General features: G+C 44.8%; 1 protein-coding gene across 2 annotated transcripts in view; it reads left to right on the top strand.

Moving 5' to 3' along the window:
* The first annotated feature begins 8,246 nt into the window (after positions 1-8,246).
* The window catches only part of LOC137346640 (RIMS-binding protein 2-like), a 326,747-nt gene continuing 308,702 nt past the window's right edge, over positions 8,247-26,291 (top strand). Inside the window, exons 1-2 of one of the 2 annotated variants that reach the window (XM_068010262.1) lie at positions 8,247-8,302; positions 9,228-10,367. In XM_068010262.1, coding sequence (XP_067866363.1) covers positions 10,305-10,367 — 63 coding nt within the window. In that variant the 5' untranslated portion in view covers positions 8,247-8,302; positions 9,228-10,304. Of the gene's footprint in view, positions 8,303-8,518; positions 8,579-9,227; positions 10,368-26,291 lie in introns of those variants that run through there. The other variant, XM_068010263.1, reaches the window with a different exon arrangement.

Below are 26,291 nucleotides of genomic sequence, written 5' to 3'. Positions count from 1 at the left end.
CACTATTGGTTAAGACTTGGTTTTATAATAAATAGATAATTTTTGTTGTTTATTAAAGAAACCTGGTTGGTGTGCTTTATTCTGGGGACAAATAGTGTATCTAATTGGCTGTTTCGGTAAGTGGTAAAATTTATTGATATGCTGTGACCTGTGGAGAAGTGGGACTGAATTAACAGTGCACTCCTCCCGCCTTGGTTGCAACACCTGGCATTGCTCAACAACAACAATTTGCATCTATATAGCGCCTTTAATATAAAATGTCCCAAGACATTTCCCAAGGAGCTTGGGGTAAATCTGAAGATGTTTTCCAAGGAGAAGAGTGTCATTCCACGCAACACAATGTCTTGTTCTGCTGCTAAGGCATGGTTATGTTTAAAGCAGCCTGTCTCATTGGCTGTCTGTTTTAATTACAGTAAATAAACAGCCTGAGGTCAATCAGAGTTTCATTACTATGGTGAAATTGGACAGTATTTGTTCTGGGTCAGAAAAAAAAGGCTGAAAAGAGTAGCTTTCCTTTGCCATTTTGAAGTGTCATCTGAAATGTAGTAACTGCAGTCAAAACATTTAGGTAACTAGAAAAAGATATAGGTGGAGACTGCATGAAAGGTTTTGGGATGAGGTATTTCCATTGTTGGAAGGTCTGATGATTGTTTCAGGGTCAGAGGAGGATGTTTATGAGTCACTTGAATTGAGACCCTCAGGACTGTCGGGCTCAGTAACTCGTCTCAGGCAGTGTCCTGGATGTCGCAGCATGTCAAATGCCACTGTCTTTTATCGTATATTTTCATATAGATTATTCTCGCCTGTCATTTCTAATCAACTGACCCCAATACTGAAACCAACTGGAAGTTAGTCAAATAGGGTGAGTAGCAGAGATAGAATTTCCAGTGGAAGATTTTTCGAGGGTTTGCAAAAGTTATCCAATTGGGCAGATAGATGGTAAATTAAATTTAATGCTAATATATGTAAACTATTACACATTGGCAGAAAAATGTGTGACATAGATATACAATGATTGTGATTGAGTTAAAACTTGCAAAGGTTTGAGGTAGTGACAATGTAGATCTTCCTTTTCCTTGTCTGGGATAGACTGAACATCCAGATGCAGCAAAGGGAGACTCATTGTATTAGGTCTCTATCTCCACAACTCTGCCCTGGGATATTTTTCCCAAGTTGATGTAACTGGGCCAGCATCTACAGTAGAATGTAAATGAGAGCGCCACGGGGAAATCCTGGCCCTACTGTCATACTTTTCTCTGTTTGTATCCGTGGGCATTATCAAAGTCACAAATGGCATCCTACGTGACTGTGACTGTGGTAAAGTTTCCCTCCTCATCTATCTGCAAAGGTTGACCACACCATCCTTCTCCAAAGCCTCTCATCCGTTATCCAGCTGTGTGGGACTGCCCTCAACTGGATCCATTCCTATCTATCCAGTTATCACCAAAGAGTTATAAACAATGGCTTCTCTTCCCGATCCCGCACAGTTCCCTCTAGAGTTTGCCAAGGATTAATCTTTGGCCCCCTGTAACATTGCCTGTTTCTGCCCCACCTCAGCTCATCTGGTGCTCAAACCCTCGTCTATGGCTTTGTTACCTCTAGACTTGACTATTCCAATACTCTCCTGTCCTTCCTCCCACCTTGCACCCTCTGTAAGCTTGAGCTCATCCAAATCTCTGCTGCCCATACCCTAACTAGCACTATGTCCAGTTCACCCATCACCCTCGCTGACCCACATTGGCTCTTAGTCCAGCAACAGGTCCATTTTAAAATTCTCATCCTTGTTTTCAAATCCCTCCATGGTCTTACCCCTCCCTATCTCTATAATCTCTTCCAGCCCCACAGCCCTCTGAGATTTTTACCTATGCCAATTCTGGCCTCTTGTGCATCCCCAATTTTTTTTGTTTCACTACTGGCGGCCTTGCCTTCAGGTGCCTGAGCCGTAAGTTCTGGAATTCCCTCCTTAAACTTCTCTGCCTCTATACCTTTTCTCCTTTAAACGGCTCCTTAAACCTACCTCTCTGAACAAGCCCAGCCCTAATGTCTCCTTATGTTGCTCAGTGTCATATTTTGTTTGACAACAGCTCCTTGGGATGTTTTACCATGTTAAAGATGCTACATAAATGCAAGTTGTTGTTGAGAGATACTGGGCCAGAATTTGCAGGGTTTTTGAAGGTGAACTGTCAATATTTGCCTCTGAAACTAACTGCAACTTCAAGATTTAGCGCAGATTAATACTGAAATCCTGAAGTTGCGGTCTTTCACTTACCATTCTGCCATAGGCTGTGCTGTGGTTCCCCCATCCCAGCATTTCAATCATTAAAATCAGTTGATGTGGAGAGATGCTGTCATATATATTTATTTATTTTTTATTTAGAGATACAGCACTGAAACAGACCCTTCAGCCCACCGAGTCTGTGCTGACCAAGTACCACCCATTTATACTAACCCTACAGTAATCCCATATTCCCTACCACCTACCTACACTCGGGGCAATTTACCTATCACCTGCAAGTCTTTGGCAGTGGGAGGAAACCGGAGCACCCGGCGAAAACCCACGCGGTCACAGGGAGAACTTGCAAACTCCGCACAGGCAGTACCCAGAATTGAACCCGGGTCCCTAGAGCTGTGAGGCTGCGGTGCTAACCACTGCACCACTATAACCTCATAAAAAGTTACATCTTATTCAATCAGGTGTAACTGCATGTTTTAAGGGTAATAACTACTGCTGAACAACCAATCTGGCCCTGAAAAAATAGTTTTATATTTATGGAATGTTGTTTAATGTCTCCATTATGATTGATTACCAGATTTTTTTAAACTAGGTATGTTTAAGTATTTTTTAAAAAGTCTTTTCATGACATTTCAGTTGCTACATTCACCCCTTGTGTATGTCCCAATTTTTATTTCCCTCTGTTAAGAAACCAAAGAAGGGCAATCTCACTGCTGGAAGTGCACTGTAGACCTTCAAACAGTCTGAGGGAGATAGAAGAGCAAATTTATAGGCAAATTTCTGACAAATGCAAAAATGATAAGGCAGTAACAGTGAGGGATTTCAATTACCCTGATATTAACTGGGATACAGTCAGTGTAAAGGGTACAAAGGGCACAGCATTCCTAAAAACCATTCAGGATTTTTTTTTTAGCCAGTATATGACAAGAAAGGAGAGTGGGGAAGGGGGTTAATTCTGGATTTAGTTTTAGGAATGAAGCCAGGCAGGTAGAAGGAGTATGAGTGGGAGAGCACTTTTGTAGTAGTGATCATAATTTAGTTAGATTTAGCATAGTTGATGGAAAAAGACAAAATAGGAGCAATGGTTCTAATTTGGGAGAAGGTCAATTTTACTGGGCTGAGAAACAGCTACTTGAAGGTAAATTGGTGTCAGAGCAATGGGAGGCGTTCAAAACGGAGATTCAAGGGTTCTAGATAAATATGTTCCCACAAGGAAAAAGGGTAGGACAACCAAATGTAGAACCCTCTGGATGACAATATGCATAGAAGGTAAGATAAGGCAAAAAAGGGAAGCTTATGTCAGACACTGAGAGCTTAATGCTGCAGAAAGCCTGGAAGAAAACAATAAGTAGAGGGATGAAATTAAAAGGGAAATTAGGAAAGCATAGGAACATAGGAAGATAGGAACAGGAGTAGGCCATTCAGCCCCTTGAGCCTGTCCCGCCATTCAATGAGATCATGGCTAATCCACGGCCTAACTCCATATACCTGCCTTTGGCCCATATCCCTTAATATCTTTGGTTAACAAAAATCTATCTATCTCAGATTTAAAATTAACAACTGTTCTAGCTTCAACTGCTGTTTGTGGGAGAGAGTTCCAAACCTCTCCCACCCTTTGTGTGAAGAAGTGCTTCCTAACATCTCTCCTGAACGGTCTGGCCCTAATTTTTAGACTATGCCCCTAGTTTTTGAATCTCCAACCAGTGGAAATAGTTTATCTTTATCTAGCCTGTCTTTTCCTGTTAATATCTTGAAGACGTCAATCAGATCACCCCTTAACCTTCTAAATTCTAGCGAAAACAGGCCTGATTTGTGTAATCTCTCCTCATAACAACCCCTGTAGTCCAGGTATCATTCTTGTAAACCTACGTTGCACTCCCTCCAAGGCCAATATATCCTACCTAAGGTGTGGTGCCCAGAAATGCCCACAGTACTCCAAGTGGGGTCTAACCAGAGTTTTGTACAGCTGCAGCATAACATCTGTATCTTTATACTCCAATCCTCTAGATATAAAGGCTAGCATTCCGTTAGCCTTTTTGATTATTTTCTGCACTTGCATGTGGCATTTTAAAGATCTATGCACCTGAACCCCCAAGTCTCTTTGGACAGCCACTGCACTTAACCTCTTCCCATTTAGAAAGTACCCTGCTCTATCCTTTTTTGGTCCAAAATGGATAACCTCACACTTGCCCACATTGAAATCCATCTGCCACAGTTTTTCCCGTTCACCTAGTCTGTCAATATCTCCTTGCAATTTTATTTATTTATTTTTTAAATTCATTCATGGGATGTGGGCGTCACTGGCCATGCCAGCATTTATTGCCCATCCCTAATTGCCCTGGAGAAGGTGGTGGTGAGCTGCCTTCTTGAATTGCTGCAGTCCATGTGGGGTAGGTAGACCCACAGTGCTGTTAGGAAGGGAGTTCCAGGATTTTGACCCAGCGACAATGAAGGAATGGCGATATAGTTCCAAGTCAGGATGGTGTGTGACTTGGAGGGGAACTTGCAGGTGGTGGTGTTCCCATGTATTTGCTGCCCTTGTCCTTCTAGTTGGTAGAGTTCGTGGGTTTGGAAGGTGCTGTCTAAGGAGCCTTGGTGCGTTGCTGCAGTGCATCTTGTAGATGGTACACACTGCTGCCACTGTGTGTCGGTGGTGGAGGGAGTGAATGTTTGTAGATGGTGTGCCAATTAATCGGGCTGCTTTGTCCTGGATGGTGTCGAGCTTCTTGAGTGTTGTTGGAGCTGCACCCATCCAGGCAAGTGGAGAGTATTCCATCACACTCCTGACTTGTGCCTTGTAGATGGTGGACAGGCTTTGGGGAGTCAGGAGGTGAGTTACTCGCAGCAGGATTCCTAGCCTCTGACCTGCTCTTGTAGCCACGGTATTTATATGGCTACTCTAGTTCAGTTTCCGGCCAATGGTAGCCCCTAGGATGTTGATAGTGGGGGATTCAGCGATGGTAATGCCGTTGAATGTAAAGGGGAGATGGTTTATGCTATCATCTAGACTGTCTACAATGCCGCCTAACTTTGTATCATCAGCAAATTTGGATATATGACTTACTGTGCCATCATCTAGGTCGTTAATGAATAATGTGAATAATTGAGGCCCCAACACAGATTCCTGCAAAGAGAGGGCATGAAAAAATACTGGCAAATAAAATCAAGGAAAATCCAAAGATGCCTGTAAGTACATAAAGAGCAAGATGATAACTAAAGAAAGTATAAGGCCTATTAGTGACCAAAAAGGTAATCTATATGTAAAGGTGGAGGATGTGGGTAAGGTTCTGAATGAATACTTTGCAGCTGTCTTTACAAAAGAGGGGGCCAATGATGATGCCGTATTTAAGGAGGAAAAGTGTGAAATATTGTGTGGGATAAACATTGTAAGAGGGGAAATATTAAAGAATTTGACATCTTTGAAAGTAGATAAATCATCAGGCCAGGATGAAATATATCCCAGGTTGTTAAAAGAGGCAAAGGAGGAAATTGCGCAGGCTCCGACCATTATATTTCAATCCCCCCTGGCTTCAGGAGTGGTGCCCGAGGATTGGAGGACTATCAACTTTGTACCATTGTTTAAAAAGGGAGAAAGGGATAATCTGAGTAATTAGAGGCCAGTTATCTTAACTTTGGTTGTGGGCAAATTATTGGAATCAATTCTGAGGGTCAGTATTCACAATCAAGGAATGTCAGCATGGATTTATTAAGGAGACATCATGTTTGTCTAATTTGGTTGAATTTTTTGAGGAGGTGACAAGTAGGGTTGATAAGGGCAATGCGGTGGATGTGTATATATATTAATGATATAGATGAGGGAATTAAATGTAATATATCCAAGTTTGCAGATGACATAAAGCTGGGTGGGAGTGTGAGCTGGGAAGAGGATGCAGAGAAGCTCCAGTGTGATTTGGACAGGTTGAGTGAGTGGATAAATACATGGCAGATGCAGTATAATGTGGTTAAATGTGAGGTTATCCACTTTGGTGGCAAAAACAGGAAGGCAGATTATTATCTGAATGGCGATAGATTGGGAAAGGGAGAAGTGCAGCGAGACCTGGGTGTCCTTGTGCGCCAGTCGCTGAAAGTAAGCATGCAGGTGCAGCAGGCAGTTAAGAAGGCAAATGGTATGTTGGCCCTCATAGCAAGAGGATTAGAGTACAGGAGCAGGGAAGGCCTTGGTGAGACCACATCTGAAGTATTGTGTACAGTTTTGGTCTCCTTAACTGAGGAAGGATGTTCTTGCTATGGAGAGAGTGCAGCAAAGATGATTCCTGGGATGGCAGGATTGACGTATGAAGAGAGATTGGGTCGATTAGGCTTGTATTCGCTAGAGTTTAGAAGAATGAGGGGTTCTCATAGAAACCTACAAAATTCTAACAGGATTGGACTGACTAGATGCAGGAAAGATGTTCCTGATGGCGGGGGAGTCCAGGACCAGGGGTGACAGTCTAAGGATAAGGGGTAAGCCATTTAGGACTGAGATGAGGAGAGATTTCTTCACCCAGAGAGTGGTGAACCTGTGGAATTCTCTACCACGGAAAGCAGTTGAGGCCAAATCATTAAATATAGTCAAGAAAGAGTTAGATATAGTCCTTACAGCTAAAGGAATCAAAGGATACAGGGAGAAAGCGGGATCAGGGTACTGAGCTTGGATATCAGCCATGATCGTATTGAATGCTGGAGCAGGCTCGAAGAGCCGAATGGCCTACTCCTGCTCCTATTTTTCTATGTTTCTATGTCTACATGGATTTTAGCAAGGCATTTGACAAGGTCCCACATGGCAGACTGGTCAAAAAGGTGAAAGCTCTTGGGATCCAAGGAAGAGTGGCAAATTGGATCCAAAATTGGCTTAGTGGCAGGAAGCAAAGGGTAATGGTTGATGGGTGTTTTTAATGACTGGAAGGCTGTTATTAGTGTGTACAGTTCTGGTCAACACATTACAGGAAACATGTGATTGCACTGGAAAGGATGCAGAGGAGCCAGGAATGGAAAATTATAGATATGAGGAAAGATAGGATAGTCTGGGATTGTTTCCCTTGGAACAGAGGAGGCTAGGGATGATTGTATTGAGGTGTATGAAATTATGAGGTGCTTAGATAGAATAAATAGGGATCTCTTATTTACCTTAGCAAAGGAGTCAAAAACCAGGGGGCATAGATTTAAAGTAATTGGTGGAAGGTTTAGAGGGGGGATGAGGAAACATATTTTCACCCAGAGCGTGGTAGGGATCTGGAACTCACTGCCTGAAAGGGTGGTAGAAGCAGAAAATCTCGCCACATTTAAAAAGTACTTGGATATCTACTTGAAGAGCTATGACCTTGCAGGGCTATGGATCTAGTGCAGGAAGGTGGGATTAGGCTGTTTTTGTTGACTGGCACGGACAAGATGGGCTGACTGGCCTCCTTTTGTGTCATAAATGTTGTATATTTTCTATGGTTTCTGTGTAAAATGTTTAAAAAGTGGTTTGATTTTAGTGCTTTTCATTTCCTAGTTGGCTGCCTGTGAGAATGCTTTAATGTGGTTGGTTGCTTGGATAGCTTGATGACATGACTGCAGCCTGATGCTGGGAATCTCCATTAAAGAAAGCTACAATCAATTGCACAGCGAGAGAGGTAAAGTTCTTGCCACACAGATTGCTGGAACTCTCAGTGTAGCTTTCTTCAAGGACTGGGGCGGGTACCCTTGTTTTGTGGCTGACCGTGAACTCTGAGTCACTCTGAACGCAGATTGCCTGTAGACCTGATGCTCTCTTATTCGATGCTGGGGGTGGCACTGCAGTCCCTTGGTTTCCCGACCAGCCACCAGGGGCGTTGCAATCCTGCCATTTCCTCACCAGTCGCTGGGGGCGCTGCGGTCCTGCCTTCCCTCATTGGCTGCTGGGGGCGCTGCAGTCCTGCGGTTCTCTTACCAGTTGCTGGGGGCGCTGTGGTCCTGCCATCCCTTCACCGGCCGCTGGGGGCGCTGGGGTCCTGCCATCCCCTCACCGGCCGCTGGGGTCGCTGCAGTCTCGTTCTCTCTCTCCGTTGCTCGGGTAACGGTCGCAGCCGCCGCCAGCATTGGCTCCAGGTGAGTGAGTCTCTCCGGCTGAGCGTCGCTACTCCGGGGGCTTGGAAGCCATTTAGAGACAGAATGCAGCCCAAATAACTTGTAGTGGGACCTGATTTAAAGTCGCGGCAGGAACGGAGGCTTGGAATCGGGTCGGGGCTGAGTTTACCGGGCCTGGGGTTTGTACAGGCAGCGTACACCCGGGAGCATTGGGGGACCAGGCTCAGACCCACTACCAGCAATCCGGAGCCTGCAGGCAGGCATTAAATTCCACCCCTTCCATCTCTGCTAAAAGGGGTAAGCTGTTGGTCGGCCTAGTTTGGGGGGGGGGGGGGGGGGTAATGGGAGTGGGAACAACTGCAGTGACTTTCCAGAGTCAGTGGGTGGCGCTGTTCCCGCCTGGAGCGGGGAAACTGCAGTTACCTCGCTTGGCCAGCAGAGAGTGGGAGATTCCATCTCCCAAAAGCTGAGCTCAACTGAGCTGGGAGGGCAGCCCAGTACTGACATCTTCCCCCTCTCTCCATTCAGAGAGTAAATACACAATAAACAATAGAAAAACTCCCACTGACATTGGTCAGTTATTTCTAAATATACAGTGTAATGGGGAGGGAGAACCTGCTGAAGGAACTTCATTCTCACTGTCTCAGAAACCTTCTAATAGACATTTCTATATTCTGTGGGGATCTGTTGAGAGGGGACTCTGCTGTAACCCCTGTGGGTATTATCTGCCAAAACTGCTAGGATATTAACCTCTTCTGACTGCACGGCCTCGCGTACCTTCTATGTACGCTAAGAAAGCCTGTTTCTGCAGTCAATGGCTTTCCATGCTGAAGCATAAGAATCCTTTGCTTTCATCCTTGCCCTGCATGTAGTCAGTGCTAAGACTGAGTCTAAAAAGGGAAAATGAATAAACAAGAGTTGTAATATGTTTGATCTTTCATCCAAGAAATCTGGAAACAGGATTGTGGAAGATTACAGACAGGAAAGTCAAGCTAAAGTCTGCTTGAGAGAAGAAACAGGAAGAAATTGGAGAGCCAAGGCGTTATTGTTGCTTTCAGAGAATGTGCAGGCAAGGATGGAGCTGTTGCTGGCCATAAGCTAACCTACAAACATGACACGAAGATGACCCAAGGGTTGTGGAGATTGAAGAGGGTTCCAGCACAACTGAATCAGGGGTGCTACTGTGTTGAGACAATGTGCAACTAAAGGAACTTTGGATGAGCAGCTGGAAGATACTTCTGACAGTGGACAGGATGCACTGCGGCAGCAGCTAAGGCCTGGAGCTTGGGTGCGAAGTGGCAGAAAAAGCCAGGTAACTGCATGAGAGATCCTCTGTAAAAGCTTGTCAGTTTGAATGGGCGGAGGAAGACCCTTATCATATAGCTCAGAGACATGGATTGAAATACCTTGACTGCTGAGGCTGGATTCTGGAGAAACTGTTGGAAACGTAACCAGTGTACAGAGCCCTCTGATATTTCTTCTTTCCTGGTACAGGTTGTGAGAGAAGCGTTGCGGAACAGGCATCTCCTGGTGAATGTGGGACAAAGTCTATTGAATGTGCATTTTCCATTGAGTGCCAGAGAAACATTATTGAACAGCATCTCCTGGTGACCTTCCTAATGGAACCACCTCCAAACGGACATTTTCCAGTGAGTTCATGAGAGAGACACTGCTAAGTAGATATCAGTGAACCCCTGAGAGAAATACTGCAGAATGGACATCTTCCATTGAGCTAGTGAGGGAAGTAATCCTGAATGTGTATTAAATCAGTAAACCTCTCACGTTTCCTGGTAACACTCCTGAGAGACATACAACAGCAAACTATCTCATAGCAACTGCCCAGAAACTGCAGTAACAACAGGCTGCTTCTGCTATACCTCCCTCCAACTGGTGTTGCTGTTATGTAATCTTATGGTTCCTGTTTACTGACTAGTCAGTTTAAAACCAGCCTGTTACCAGGTTCCTACACTGTGGTATTGGGGTCTGCTACAGGTCTCCTGCTTGGCAGCTACTCCTCATATCCATGTCCTCAGGAAGATGGCGTCATCAGAGTTCCTCCCAATCATTTGGTGGCACAAACCATATGGTAAGACAATCCTTGCTGCTAGTAGTACATGCACTTCTATTAACAGTGGGCACCCTGAGGCTTTGGAATAAATGTTGGCACATTGAGTGTGGTAATGAGCCACACAGACCAAAGGTAAAGACGTTATATGGTTAATTTCAAAATTCTTATCCTTGTTTTCAACCCCCTCCTTGGCCTCATCCCTCCCTCTCTAACCTCTTCCATCCCTTAAACCCTTGGAGATCTCTGAACTCCTCCTGTTCTGAACTCTTGTGCATCCCCAATTTTCATCACTCCACTGTTGACAGCCATGCCTTCAGCTGCCTTGGCCTTAAACTGTGGAATTCCCTCCCTAAACCTCCCCCCTATCTTTATGGTGCTCCTTAAAGCCTACATTTTGATGAAGCTTTTGGTCACATACCCTGTTGTCTCCTTTTGTGGCTCATGTCAAATTTTGCTTCATTACACTTCTGTGAAGTGACTTGGGATATTTTATTCCATTTATTATTACTAAATGCAAGCTGTAGTTGTTGTGGTTTTATGGTAATGAGCCACACAGATGTGAAGGTTTGAGGTTCAATTCTTGGTTGATGCTGAGTTAGTCTGTCTCAGTCAGGGCAGACAGTTTAGCTGCTATAATTAGTATCAGTGCCCCCAGGATAGGAAGGGGACAAAAATCAAGTGTTGGTCTTCCATATATGGATGTTGGATGATATTGGGATCAACTGTGATCTTCCTCTGTGGTCAAATTACCTGTTGGTGCTGGTTTCATAAAGAACCAGGACTGCTTTTGGAGTAATCAGGTGAGATGCACAAGTCTTGCTCCCCACTCTTCCAACCATCCTGTTCCCTGTTAGACCAGATAGCACAGGCATGGGATAACTATCAGGTTATCACACAGATGAATAGCATGTAAGCAACAGAAATATGATGAGGGACAGGGTAGCACCAGAAGAGATTTTAATGGTCTTATTCGTTGCTGCTTCAGTGCTGAATATCTGTGTTGTCGTAGTGAGTTCCCAAATCAGAGATACTAGGGGAATGATGCGGTGAGTGTACAGTATTATTACAACCACTGGAGTCATTAGAGCTCTCAGTAGTGTGGAATGCAGTTCTCTGCTGTGCTAAGCAAAGGTGTAACTTCAGGCTAGTTTCTGGGTTTTATGAGCTGGTCATTTTTTTTAATTGTTCAAGAGATGTGCGCATTGCTGGCAAGACCAGCATTTATTGCTGATCCCTAATTATCCTTAAGAAGGTGGTAGTGAGTTGCCTTGAACTGCTGCAGTCCACGTGAAGGTACTCCACAGTGCTGTTAGTTAGGGAATCCCAGGATTTTGACCCAGTGATGTGAAGGAACAGTGATATGTTTCCAGTTGATGATGGTGTGTGACTTGAAGGGACATTTGCAGATGATGGTGTTCCCATGCACCTGCTGCCCTGGTCTTTGTAGGCGGTACAGGTCATGGGTTTGGGAGGTGCTGTTGTAGAAGCCTTGGTGAGCTGCTGCAGTACATCATGTGGCCATGGTGTGCCAGTGATAGAGGGAGTGTATGTTTAGGTTGATGGATTGGGTACAAACAGCCAGGCTGCTTTGTACTAGATGGTTTCAAGCTTCTTCAGTGTTGTTGGAGCTTCCTTCATCCAGGCAAGTGGAGAGTATTCCATCACACTCCTGACTTATTTATTTTTATTTAGAGATACAGCACTGAAACAGGCCCTTCGGCCCACCGAGTCTGTGCTGACCATCAACCACCCATTTATACTAACCCTACAGTAATCCCATATTCCCTACCACCTACCTACACTAGGGGCAATTTACAACGGCCAATTTATCTATCACCTGCAAGTCTTTGGCTGTGGGAGGAAACTGGAGCACCTGGCGAAAACCCACGCGGTCACAGGGAGAACTTGCAAACTCCGCACAGGCAGTACCCAGAATTGAACTCGGGTCCCTGGAGCTGTGAGGCTGCGGTGCTAGCCACTGTGCCGCCCCTTATGCCTTGCAGATAGTGGACAGACTTTGGGGAGACAGGAGGTGAGTTACTCACTGCAGAATTCCCAGTCTCTGACCTGCTCTTGAAGCCACGGTATTTATATGGCTGTTCCAGTTCAGTTTCTGGTTAATAGTGATATTGATGTTGATAGTGGGCGATTCAGCGATGGTAATGCTGTTGAAAGTCTAGGGGAGTTGTTTAGACTCCCTCTTGTTGGAGAAGGTCATTACCTGGCACTTGTGTGGCACAAATGTTACTTGCCCCTTATCAGCCCAGGCTGAATGTTGTCCAGGTCTTGCTGCATGCGGTCACTTACTGCTTCAGTATCTGAGGAGTTGCGAATGGTGCTGAATACTGTGCAATCATCAGCGAACATCCCCAATTTTGACCTGATCATGGAGGGAAGGTCATTGATGAAGCAGTTGAAGATGGTTGGGCCTAGGACACTACCCTGAGGAACTCCTGCAGTGATATCCTGGGTCTGAGGTCATAGGCCTCCAATAACGACAGCCACCTTCCTTTGTGCTAGGTATGACTTGAACCAGTGAAGAGTTTTCCCCCTGATTTCTATTGACTTCAATTTTCCTCGGGCTCCTTGATGCCGCATTTGGTCAAATGCTGCCCTGATGTCAAGGGCAGTTGCTCTCACCTCACCTCTTGAGTTCAGTTCTTTTGTCCATGTTTGGACCAAGGCTGTAATGAGGTTTGGAGCTGAGTGGCCCCGGTGGAACCCAACTGAGCATTGGCGAGTAGTTTATTGCTGTGTAAGCGCTGCTTGATAGCACTGCCAATGACCCCTTCCATCACTTTACTGATGATTGAGAGTAGACTGATGGGGCAGTAATTGTCGGATTGGATTTATCCAGCTTTTTATGGTCAGGACATACCTGGTCAGTTTTCCACTTTCTCAGGTAAATGCTGGTGTTGTAACTGTACTGGAACAGCTTGGAGAGTAGAGTGGTTAGTTCTGAAGCACAAGTTTTCGGCTGGGATGTTATGGCCCATAGCCTTTGCTGTATCCAGTGCACTCCGCCATTTCTTGATTTCACACAGTGTGAATTGAATTGTTTGAAGACTGGCTTATGTGACGGTGTAACCCTCAGGAGGATGCTGAGATGGATCATCCACTCTGCACTTCTGGCTGAAGATGGCTGCAAATGCTTCAGCCTTCACTTTTGCACTTGTGCTGGTCTCTCCCATTACTGAAGATGGGGATGTTTGTGTAGCCTCTTCCTCCAGTTAGTTGTTCAATTGTTCACTGCCATTCACAACTGGATATGGCAGGACTGCAGAGCTTTGATCTGATCCATTGGTTGTGGGATCATTTAGCTCTGTTAATTGCATGCTGCTTCCATTGTTTAGCATTCATGTAGTCCTGTGTTGTAGCTTCACTAGATTGGCACTTGGCATGCTCTCCTGCATTCTTCATTGAACTAGGATTGATCCCCTGGTTTGATGATAATAGTAGAGTGAATGATATGCCAGGCCACGAGGTTACAGATTGTGGTTGAATACAATTCTCCTGCTGCCGATGGCCCACAGCGCCTCGTGGATGCCCTGTTTTGAGGTACTAGAACTGAATCTATCCCATTTAGCATGATGGTAATGCGGCACAACATGAAGGAGGGTGTCCTCAGTGTGAAGAGGGACTTTGTCTCCACAAGGATTGTGTCATGGTCATTCCCACAAATACTGTCATGGATAGATGCACCTGCGACGGGTAGATTGGTGAGGATGAGGTCAAGTAGGTTTTCCCACCTTGTGTTGGCTCTCTCAACGCGTGCTGCAAGCCCAGTCTGTATCTGCGAGTTTCAAGACTCGGCTAGCTCGGTAAGTAGTGGTGGTACCAAGCCATTCTAGGTGATGGACATTGCAATCTCCCACCAGAGTGCATTCTATTCCCTCGCTACTCTTGGTGCTTCTTCCATCTGGTGTTCAACATGGAAGTGAACTGATTCATCAACGGAGAACTTTCTGTTCTTGCCGTATACGATGTAAGTGGATGTAAATTGAAAAGATAGCCATGTAACACGCCACTAATAGTCCAATCAGGCAGCACTGTACACTCACTGACCATTCTGTCCCCAGCCCGGGTCACTGTGCACTCACTGACCAGTCTGTCCCCAGCCCGGGACACCATTCACTCACTGACCAGTCTGTCCCCAGCCAGCGACACCGTTCACTCACTGACCAGTCTGTCCCCAGCCAGTGACACCGTTCACTCACTGACCAGTCTGACCCCAGCTCGGGACACTGTAGACTCACTGATCAAAACACCTCCCTTCCCTCCCCCCCCCGCCCCACCCCCACAACTGAGAACACCATATTGGGAGGAGAAAGAACTCCCCAAACGACTTCAGGAATGCTACAATTTTACCTATCCTCAAGAAGGGAGATGAATCATGCTGTGGAAACTATCGCAGTATCTCCCTCATGTCCATAGCAGGGAAAACCTGATGCGCATTCTCCAGAATCACCTACTTCCTGTGGCTGAGAAAATCCTTCCAGAGACACAGTGTGACTTTCGGCCTTCCAGAGGACCCTCTGATGTGGTTTTTGTTGCCACAAATCCAAGAAAAATGTCGAGAACAACATCAGGAACTCTTCATTACATTCACGGCCTGACCAAAGCATTTGAGTCAGTAAATTGCAAGGCTGTGCAGATTGTGCTCCAACGATCTGGATGTCCAAGAAACCTCTTCACAATCCTGAGATTGCTTCATGATGACATTACTACAACTGTCTGGAGTGGGAAATCTGAAACAGATGCCTTCAAAATCGGGACTGGGGTCAACAAGGCTGGTGTGATAGCCCCCATACTATTCTCAATCTACCTGACGGTGGCTGTTCACCTCATCAAAGATCAACTGCTCTCTGGTGTCAGTATTAAATACCGTCTTGATGGAAAGCTGTTCAACCCCGGTCACCTCTGTGCCACATGATCTAGTTTGCGGATGAAGCAGTGTCGTTGCCCACTCTGCCCCAGATTTGCAAGCCACTCTCAATCTCTTCAATTCTGCATACAAGGGGCTCGGCCTGTCCTTGAATGTCGCCAAAACAAATTTCATTTATCAACTTACACCTGGTCAGCCAAATATTCCACCTCCCATATATGTTGAAGGAAAGACTCTGGAATATGTTGAACACTTCTCATAGCTTGGCAGTTACTTCTCTCAAAAGGTCACCATTGACGAGGAGATCCAACACTGGATCAACTGCGCCTGTTCAGCCTTCTACAAATTACAGTAGCGAGTGTTTGACAACAAAGACCTCTGCAAATCAACAAAAGCCATAATGTACAGAGAAGTTGTCATCTCCATACTCCTGAACTGCAGTGAGACCTGGACTGTGCATTCAGCAACACATAAAAGTGCTGGAGAAATTGCATCAGCAATGCCTCCGCCACATCCTCCGGATTCAATAGGAGGACTGTTGAACAAATAGTAGTGTCCTTCTTGAAGGCAGATGCACAAGCATTCAGGCAAAACTCCTACAAAATCAACTCTGATGGACTGACCACTGTGCCCACATGGCTGAAAATCATCTCCCCCGCCAGGTCCTGTTATCACAACAATGTTGCAGGGAGGACAAAGAAAACGCTTCAAAGACGCTCTGAAGCTCTCCTTAAAGCGCTGCTGCATTGACCTTAAATGACTGGGAGGAGCTTGCTACCAATGGGTGACAACTGAAATAAAAACAGAACGTGCTGGAAAAACTCAGCAGTTCTGGCATCATCTGTGGAGAGAGAAACAGAGTTAACATTTTAGGTCTGTGAACTTTCATCAGAACTGAGAAAAGTTAGAAAGGCAATAGGTTTTGAGCAAGTGAAAGGAGGGAGCATGCAAAGAAGAACAAAAGGGAAGGTCTGATAGGGTGGCGGGCAGGACAGATTAAGTGGCAAAAGGTTTCCTGGTGCTGAAGTGATTTATGACTTTAACCCCTTATAGGGACTAAACCAAATCAGGAGCACATCCCCACGAATCTCCTTTAATCAAGTTCAAACCAGACAAATTCTCAGACACTTATTTGGGTCCAAATAATTGCACTAGCTTTCCCTCAAAGAAAGAAAACCAACAGAGAATTTTACCATCTTTCGGTAGCTTATTTCTAATATTTTATGGCTAAGTCACAAATATCTCTGATATAAGGGTCTCAAAAACTCTCATCATTATGTATCTCTCCACTTAAAGAGACACAAAGAGGGGGTTCTTGTAATTGTATACAGAATACCACATGAGACGATTTATTAACTTTTGTATATTTATTAAAGAATTTAACATGCAATAAACTTCTTCAGTGGATAAGTATATCACAGTATCAAATATTACTGAGAGATGTAACACATATTCTTATTTCTAACATAGAATCTAAAAGTTTATCCTTGCTAATGTTAGAGCAAAATTATCTTAGAATATCCATCAAAATTTAAAGTAAACTTGTACCTTAAATCCCCGAATAAGGCATGGGATGAGAAGTGTTGTTGAGGATTCAACACCCCTAAGTGTATTTTTATACTATTTCTAAGATGACTGTTGCATTAGATGTGACCTTCCTGTGTTCCATTTAAAATCCATATCTTTAATTTATTGTTTTACTGGAATTTGAAGTTGTGAGCTTTTATCTGGTCAAAATGTTTATAATTGTATTTACTTGACCTCTCTTGTTCCTGTGAGTACTTTCCATTTATTATTAATTGCCCTTTCCATGGTACCCACAGCACCCTTCAGAGCCGACCTGTCTGACCAATAACCCCATAAACCAGTTTTACCAGTTTTATTGCTACCTCTTACTGAGGTCACACAGGATATTTCAATATATGTGTTTATCTTCCAAGCCCCTGATAACAGCAATTCTATTCTAACAGGGACCTTGAAATGTTTAACTCTACCATCTTAAAGGGGAACTTCAGTGAGCTCTGAAAACTAACCATCTATTCAAACTTTAACTCTAAAGGCATGATACACCAACTATTTCCAAATTCTACTCAATCAAGCCTATTATACCTATATTCCATCACAGTGCAAGGTCAAAGGGAGTGATAATGGGACAAGTAAAGATACAAAAGGTATGTCCAGATGAGGTGTGAACGGCAGGATAGTAGCCGTCAGAACGCAAAGTAAAGGGATTAAGAAAGAAATGAGAGGGAAAAAAAACAAACCACAAAACAAAATGGGAGCAGAGGTTATGATCTAAAATTGTTGAACTTAATGTCAAGTCTGGAAAGTTGTAAAGTGCCCAGTCAAAAGATGGGGTGCTGTTCCTCGAGCTTGCGTTGAGCTTAATTGAAACACTAGCAGGGCAAGGGCTGAAAGGTTAGAGTGGGAGCACGGTAGAGAATGGAAATGACAGGCTCGGCGTCATGCTTGCAGACTGAACGGAGATGTTCCGCAAAGTAGAACAAGTTTCAGTCTGCGTTTGGTCTCCCCAGTGTAGAGCAGACTGCGTTGTGAGCAGCGAATACAGTATACTAAATTGAACGAAGTCCCAGTAAATCATGGTTTCACTTGGAAGGCATGTTTGGGCCTTGGACAGTGAGGAGGGAGCAGTTAAAAGGGCAGGTGTTGCATCTCCTATGCTTGCATCGAAAGGTGCTGTAGGAAAGGGAAGGGGTGTTGGAAGTGACTAAGGAGTGGACCTGGGTGTCGCAGAGGGGAAGGGTCCCTTCGGAATGCTGAAAGGGGAGGAGAGGGGAAGACGTGTTGGGTGATGGCATCACACTTGAGGTGGCAGAAATGACGGAGGATGATTTGTTGAATATGGAGGCAGGTGGGGTGCAAGGTGAGGACAAGAGGTTGTGGTTCTGGGAGGGAGGGGAAGGGGTGAGAGCAGAAGTGTGTGAAATAGAATGGACATGGTCAAGAGCCCTATCATCCCTTGGGGGAGGGGGGGAAATCCATGGTTGAGGAAAAAGGAAGACGTATCAGAACCGTGAGTATGGAAGGTTGCATCGTTCAAACAGATGGAGAAACTGGGAGAATGGAATAGAATTCTTACAGGAAGCTGGGTGTGAGGAAGTGTAGTCAAGGTAGCTGAGCGAATCCGGGGGCTTATAGTGAATTGGTTGAAAACCTAACCCCAGAAATGGATTCAGAGAAGTCAAGGAAGGGAAGGGATGGGTCAGAGATGGACCATGTGAAAGTGAGAGAAGAGTTGGAAGCAAAGTCACTGAAGGTTTCCAGTTCAGGGTGAGAACAGGAAGTGCCACTGATACAGTCATCAATGTTCTGGAAAATAAGGTAAGGAAGGGGGCCTGAGTAGGACTGGAACAAGGAATGTTCCACATCTTCCACAAAAAGACAGGCTTAGCTAGGACCCTTGTGGTTACCCATAGCAACACCTTTAATTTTGAGGAAGTGAGTGGAATTGAAGAGGAGAAGTTGTTCAATGTGAGAACAAGTTCAGCCAGGCAGAAGAGGGTGGTGGTGGATGGGGACTGGTTAGGCCTCCATTCCAGGAAGAAGCAGAGAGCCGACAGACTATCCTGGTGGAGGTGACAACTGAATGTATATTAGGAGTATCTGCTGTTGCACTGCTGAGTGTATAGACATTGGGCGATTGATGGGGGATATTCAGTGTTGATGACCACTAAGAACATTTCATTCCTATCAAAAGAATTTGGAATTTAACTCTAATCATTTTGCTCTAGATAGATGGTTGACTGGTGAGACCTGGTATGAAGCTGTATTGTGTGTCTTTGAGCAGTGAGATCTGGCATGAAGCTGTGTTGTGTGTCTTTGAGCAGTGAGACATGGTATGAAGCTGCACTGTGTGACTGAACACCTTGAAAATTTTCAGCTGATCAGAGAGAGTCAGCATGGAATTGTAAATGGTAGGTCATGTGTGATGAACCAGATCGAATATTTTGAAGAGGTGACTAGTGTATAAGGGAATGTCTGTGTATGTTATTTATAGGGACTTCCAGAAGGCATTTGATAAAGTCCCTGTTAGCTGAAGTTGAAGGCCCGTGGAATTGAAGGCAAATGGATTTCAGTGTGGGCAAATGCAAGGCCATCCAATTTGGACCGATAAAGGATAGAGCAGGGTACTTTCTAAATGGTGAAAAGCTAGAAACAGTGAAGGTCCAAAGAGACTTAGGAGTCCAAGTACATAGGTCATTAAAATGTCATGAACAGGTGTAGAAAATAATCAAAAAGGCTAATGGAATGCTGGCCTTTATATCTAGAGGAATAGAATACAAGGAGGTAGAAGTCAGGCTTCAGCTATACAAAGCCCTGGTTAGACCACGCCTGGAGCAGTTAGAGTCATAGAGAGATACAGCACTGAAACAGGCCTTTCGGCCCACTGAGTCTGTGCCGACCGTCAACCACCCATTTATACTAATCCTACAATAATCCCATACTCCCTACCACATCCCCATCTTCCCTCAATTCTCCTACCACCTACCTACATTAGGGGCAATTTACAATGGCCAATTTACCTATCAACCTGCTGTGGGAGGAAACCGGAGCTCCCGGTGGAAATCCACGCAGTCACAGGGAGAACTTGCAAACTCCGCACAGGCAGTACCCAGAACTGAACCCGGGTCGCTGGAGCTGTGAGGCTGCAGTGCTAACCATTGTGCCGCCCCGTTCTGGCCACTGTACCTTAGGAAGGCTATATTGGCCTTGGAGGGAGTGCAGTGTAGACTTATTAGAATAATATCTGGACTCCAAGATTAAAGATTAAAAAAGAAAGACTTGCATTTATTTAGCACCTTTCACCACCGCTGGACTTCTCAGAGCACTTTACAGCCAATGAAGTACTTTTGAAGTGTTGTCACTGTTGTACTGTAGGAAATGTAGCAGCTAATTTACATACAGTATGCTCCCACAAAAAGCAATGTTGATAATGACTAGATAATCTGCTTTTGTGATGTTGATTGAGGGATAAACATTGGCCAGGACACCAGGGAGAACTCCGCTGCCCTTCTTTGAAATAGTGCCACAGGATCTTTCATGTCCACCTGAGAGGACAGGCAGAGCCTCGGTTTAACTGTCATCCGAAAGATGGCGCCTCCAACAGTGCAGCATTCATTCAGCACTGCATTGGAATGTCACCCTTGATTTTTGAGCTCAGGTCCTGGAAGGGAACTTGAACCCACAACCTTGGAATTCAGAGGTGAGAGTGCCACCAGCTGAGCCATGGCTGACACATAAGCATATTAAACAAACTAGGGTTGTATTTCCTGGAATTTGGATGGTTAAGGGCTGATTGGAGCAAAGTTTTCAAGTTATCAAGGGGAACAGCTAGGGTAGATTCAGAGAAACTATTTCTGCTCATTGGGGAGTCCAAGACTAGGGGCATAGTCTAAAACTTAGAGTCAGACCTTTCAAGAGTGAAATTAAGAAACAATTCACGCAAAGGGTGGTCGAAATTTGGAAATCTCTTCAATTAACAATTGATGCTAGATCAATTATTAATTTTAAAACTGAGATTGATAAGAGTTTTGTTAACCATATGCATTCAGGAATTGGGGCAACATGTGGGGGATATGTGTTCTGGGAGTGCTGCTGGTTTCCTGGTTCAGTGTGTTCTGGGAATGCTGCTGGTTTCTCAGTTGAGTGTGTTGTGGGAATGCAGTTGTTTTTCAGTTCAGTGTATTCTGATAATGCTGCTGGTTTCCTGGTTCAGTGTGTTGTGGGAATGCTGCTGGTTTCCTGGTTCACTGTGTTCTGGGAATGTTGTCGATTTTTCAGTTCGGTGTGTTGTGGGAATGTTGCTGGTTTGCTGGTTCAGGGTTTTGTAGGAATGCTGCTGGTTTCCTGGTTCAGGGTTTTGTTGGAATGCTGCTGGTTTCTCCGTTCAGTGTGTTGTGGGAATGCTGCTGGTTTCCTGGTTCAGTGTGTTGTGGGAATGCTGATGGTTTCCTAGTTCAGTGTGTTGTGGGAATGCTGCTGGTTTCCTGGTTCAGAGTTTTGTGGGAATGCTGCTGGTTTCCTGGTTCAGTGTGTTGTGGGAATGCTGCTGGTTTCTCAGTTCGGTGTATTGTGGGAATGCTGTTGGTTTCTCAGTTCAGTGTGTTGTGGGAATTTTTTTTTTATAGAGATACAGCACTGAAACAGGCCCTTCGGCCCACCGAGTCTGTGCCGAACATCAACCACCCATTTATACTAATCCTACACTAATCCCATATTCCTACCAAACATCCCCACCCTGTCCCTATATTTCCCTACCACCTACCTATACTAGTGACAATTTATAATGGCCAATTTACCTATCAACCTGCAAGTCTTTTGGCATGTGGGAGGAAACCGGATCACCCGGAGAAAACCCACGCAGACACAGGGAGAACTTGCAAACTCCACACAGGCAGTACCCAGAATTGAACCCGGGTCGCTGGAGCTGTGAGGCTGCAGTGCTAACCACTGCGCCACTGTGCTGCTGGTTTCTCAGTTCGGTGTATTGTGGGAATGCTGCTGGTTTCTCAGTTCGGTGTGTTGTGGGAATGCTGCTGGTTTCTCAGTTCAGTGTACTGTGGGAATGCTGCTGGTTTCTCAGTTCAGTGTATTGTGGGAATGCTGCTGGTTTCTCAGTTCGGTGTGTTGTGGGAATGCTGCTGGTTTCTCAGTTCAGTGTGTTGTGGGAATGCTGCTGGTTTCTCAGTTCGGTGTGTTGTGGGAATGCTGCTGGTTTCTCAGTTCGGTGTGTTGTGGGAATGCTGCTGGTTTCTCCGTTCGGTGTGTTGTGGGAATGCTGCACGTTTCTCAGTTCGGTGTGTTCTGGGAATGCTGCTGGTTTCCTGATCAGTGTGTTCTGGGAATGCTGCTGGTTTCCTGATCAGTGTATTGTGGGAATGCTGCTGGTTTCTCAGTTCAGTGTATTGTGGGAATGCTGCTGGTTTCTCAGTTCGGTGTGGTGGGAATGCTGCTGGTTTCTCAGTTTGGTGTGTTGTGGGAATGCTGCTGGTTTTCTGGTTCAGTGTGTTGTGGGAATGCTGCTGGTTTCTCAGTTCGGTGTGTTGTGGGAATGCTGCTGGTTTCTCAGTTCGGTGTGTTGTGGGAATGCTGCTGGTTTCTCAGTTCGGTGTGTTGTGGGAATGCTGCTGGTTTCTCAGTTCGGTGTGTTCTGGGAATGCTGCTGGTTTCCTGATCAGTGTATTGTTGGAATGTTGCTGGTTTCTCAGTTCAGTGTATTGTGGGAATGCTGCTGGTTTCTCAGTTCGGTGTGTTGTGGGAATGCTGCTGGTTTCTCAGTTCGGTGTGTTGTGGGAATGCTGCTGGTTTCTCAGTTTGGTGTGTTGTGGGAATGCTGCTGGTTTTCTGGTTCAGTGTGTTCTGGGAATGCTGCTTGTTTCTCAGTTTGGTGTGTTGTGGGAATGCTGCTGGTTTCTCAGTTCGGTGTGGTGGGAATGCTGCTGGTTTCTCAGTTTGGTGTGTTGTGGGAATACTGCTGGTTTTCTGGTTCAGTGTGTTGTGGGAATGCTGCTGGTTTCTCAGTTCGGTGTGTTGTGGGAATGCTGCTGGTTTCTCAGTTCGGTGTGTTGTGGGAATGCTGCTGGTTTCTCAGTTCGGTGTGTTCTGGGAATGCTGCTGGTTTCCTGATCAGTGTATTGTGGGAATGCTGCTCGTTTCTCAGTTTGGTGTGTTGTGGGAATGCTGCTGGTTTCTCAGTTCGGTGTGTTCTGGGAATGCTGCTGGTTTCCTGATCAGTGTATTGTGGGAATGCTGCTGGTTTCTCAGTTCAGTGTATTGTGGGAATGCTGCTGGTTTCTCAGTTCGGTGTGTTGTGGGAATGCTGCTGGTTCCTCAGTTTGGTGTGTTGTGGGAATGCTGCTGGTTTTCTGGTTCAGTGTGTTCTGGGAATGCTGCTGGTTGCTGAAAGTTTGGTAGCTGATGCTGAATAATTCCTAATTCTCACACCAGCTCCACATTGCTATGCTGCTCGACATTTCTCGGCTGTGGGACCATCTGTTTGTTCCAGCTGCTTGTGTAAGTTCTCATGTTTGGATAACTGATGGTTCACAATCAACTTGTAACTTTTTCACTGGAGTTGCTCCCCTTTCTAATTACAGGGTGGGGACTGCAAAGCTGATCCACGCTTACTGTCACTTCAGTGTGGATTCTGTTTGACAAAGCTATAATGGAAGACCATTAATTCCAGCTGGGCTGTTTCCTTAAATAGTAAGAGATAATTAAGTGTATTTTTGTAGATCTGAAAATGACACTGATGCTAACTTCAGAGCTTTAAACTGTCTGTTTTGGATGTAGCCCTCAGAATATTGAGTGCTTATGTTTGCATCCAGTTCATAATTTGTTGCTGAGTCTCTCTTGTTTTTTTAAATTCTTTCATGGGATGTGGGCATTGCTGGCAAGGCCAGCATTTGTTGCCCATCCTTAATTGCCCTTGACAACTGAGTGGCTTGCTTGGCCATTTCAGAGAGCAGTTAAGAGTCAACCACATTGTTGTGGGTCTGGAGTCACTTGTAGGCCAGACCAGGTAAGGATGGCAAATTTCCTTCCCTAAAAGGAATGAGTGAACCAGATGGGTTTTTATGACAGTTGACAATGGTTTCAAGGTCACTGTTACTGAGACTAGCTTTATAATTCCAGATTTATTCTGTAATTGGGTAGACACCATTGTTTCATTTCAATGGCCTGAATTTGGATCCAGTCCATTCTGATGGGCTGAAGATCTCCTATTACTGGTTATGAGTTGAACGTATTTGGGGCAGTTCCAAGTCAGTTCTTGAAGGTTGAGTTGCCAACACATTGCTCTGATGTTGTCAATCTCAAACACATGAATGCTGGTAGGAAATTAGAACTGTTGCTGCAGAGGTCTGGTTTTGCATTTCTGAAATTGATGCTAAGGCATATAGTTGGAGCAGTGAAGAGGAAACATTACTCAGTATTTGAAGTGTGCTGTATCTGACTAAGACTCCTCGATACTGATGTCTCTCATTTGGTGATTGAAAGAAAAGTTACTCAAAGTATGGCTGGAAAAGGCAGAGAGATCAGAGGGCTGCAGCAGGCTTTCTCATACATACTGGTAAGATGCAGACTCTCACCTGTGATTCAAGCACTGGACAAACTTGCAGTCTGGCTTGAGTTGGCTAGGGGATGTTACTTTCTCACACACTGAGGACATATTGCTGTTACTCAGGCTGACAGTAGAGATACAATGATTGGCTGTTATGGTATTCCCATATCCTCAATGTCTAATGGCAGCGTTTGTTCTTCTCTCCTTGTCTCCTGTTTCCGTTACACTTCAACTAATTTTTTTTTTAGTTGAAGCTGAGTTCAGGTCAGTTTATTGTTCCACAAAACTGATGTCCCATGAGTATATACACACAGCACTAATTTAAATATGTGTTCTATCCAAAATCATCAGACTTATTCACCAATACTAGGCAACATGAGTATCAATGGATACAGCTATTGGGTTACAAAGAGTAATCCATCCAACCAATTCGGCATCTGAATGGTTTGTTTTAATGCCCGACTATATATGAATGTTAATATGTCAGAGCATTTCTCAGATGGAGAGGTGCACACCAAGTAGGGAGGCTAAAGGGAAGATCGAGAAACAGAGGGGGCAGGGGTTAACCGGTCATCCAGAGGCAGAGGGGGCAGGGGATAACCAGTCAACTGGAATCAGAGGCGTAGATGAGTCAAGGGATAACAGGTTATCTGCAGAGAGAGATGTTGAGAGAGCAAAGAATAAGTAGCCATAGTGAGAGGAGTAGAGGGAGAAGAGAATAAGCAGTAATTCAGAGTAAGAGCCAGAGGAGTAAAGGGAATAAATTGGGACTAACAGCTGGAAAAGACTTCCAGATTTATGGAGTAAGTTCACAAAGGATTTTGTAGACTTGTGTGACAATCTTGAAATCAGTTTGCTGGAGTACTGGGAGCCAGTAGGAGTTGGCAAGGATGGGGTGATGAGGGCCTAGGGCTTGAGGGAAGGGTCTTAGGCCACAGAGTTCTGCATAATATGGTTTGTAAAGGGGGACGGTGGGGAAATGGGGAGGAAGTTGTGAGGAATAAATCCTCAAGATTAAGACAGAAATAAGAGGTTCAGTAGCCGAAGGTTGAGTTGAAGATGTAAGTGCCAGAGTTCCAGAGGTTTTTCTAATGGCCCAGATGTGGAGTTTAAAGTGAAGATCAGGATCCAATGTAACATCAAAGTTACATATAAGTGCCTCTGCTGTGGGTCGGCATCTGAGAAGTTTGCACGACATGCCAACATTGAGTCATAAGAGACTTTGTCTTATGTTGGGACGATGCTGAAAGGCGGTCAATGGGAGTAAGAGAGTTGTAAGGGATGCCGTTATTGTACAAATGGAAGCTGCTGTCCTGCTTGCAGATGAAGATGTTGAGGGGTGGACTGTTGATTATGGACAGGAGGGACTGAGAATGGTGTCCTGGGCATATCGGAAGTTACAGTGCAGGTATATAAAGCAAAGTCATAGAAGGCATATGACATTTTGAGCAAGTTAACAGTGTTGAAAGCAGATGGTTAGTATAGTTACTGTTGCAACAATAACTTACACATGATTCAGGCTCGAGTGGTTTATTCAACAACAAGTTTTAATATATATTGACTCAACAGTGTCATAATACATCTGACTTCAGATTACACTAAATGACAAGTAAGAAATGCAAGCAAGTAATAAAACCTGACTCCTAGATCCTGGATTGATCAGACCCGACATCTGAGAATTCTAACTTTCAAGGGGAAAAAGCTATTTCTCAGTATTTGGCTGCCTTAGCCTGCAAATGCTCATGTCCTGCTCTTATGCTCTAGTCATAAATCATTTCAACATTCTAGCTCTGCTTCAGCAGACTATGCGATGGTGGTGGCCTCATTCTTTTCTCTTGGCTGGAGACAGTTTGTACCTTTCAGGAATGCATAAGTCAGTGCTATCACTAGTTACAAGCGAGAGCAGTTTCTCATGTTGGCTATATAGGTCTCCTAGCAACCAGCTTTCTTATCTAAGTAAGGATTACCTCTTGGC

Source organism: Heterodontus francisci, chromosome 30 (genome assembly GCF_036365525.1).
Source record: "Heterodontus francisci isolate sHetFra1 chromosome 30, sHetFra1.hap1, whole genome shotgun sequence".
In the NCBI taxonomy this organism is placed as follows: Eukaryota; Metazoa; Chordata; class Chondrichthyes; order Heterodontiformes; family Heterodontidae; genus Heterodontus; species Heterodontus francisci.
The sequence above is the reverse complement of the archived record's forward strand: the minus strand, read 5'-3'. Positions and strand labels throughout refer to the sequence as shown.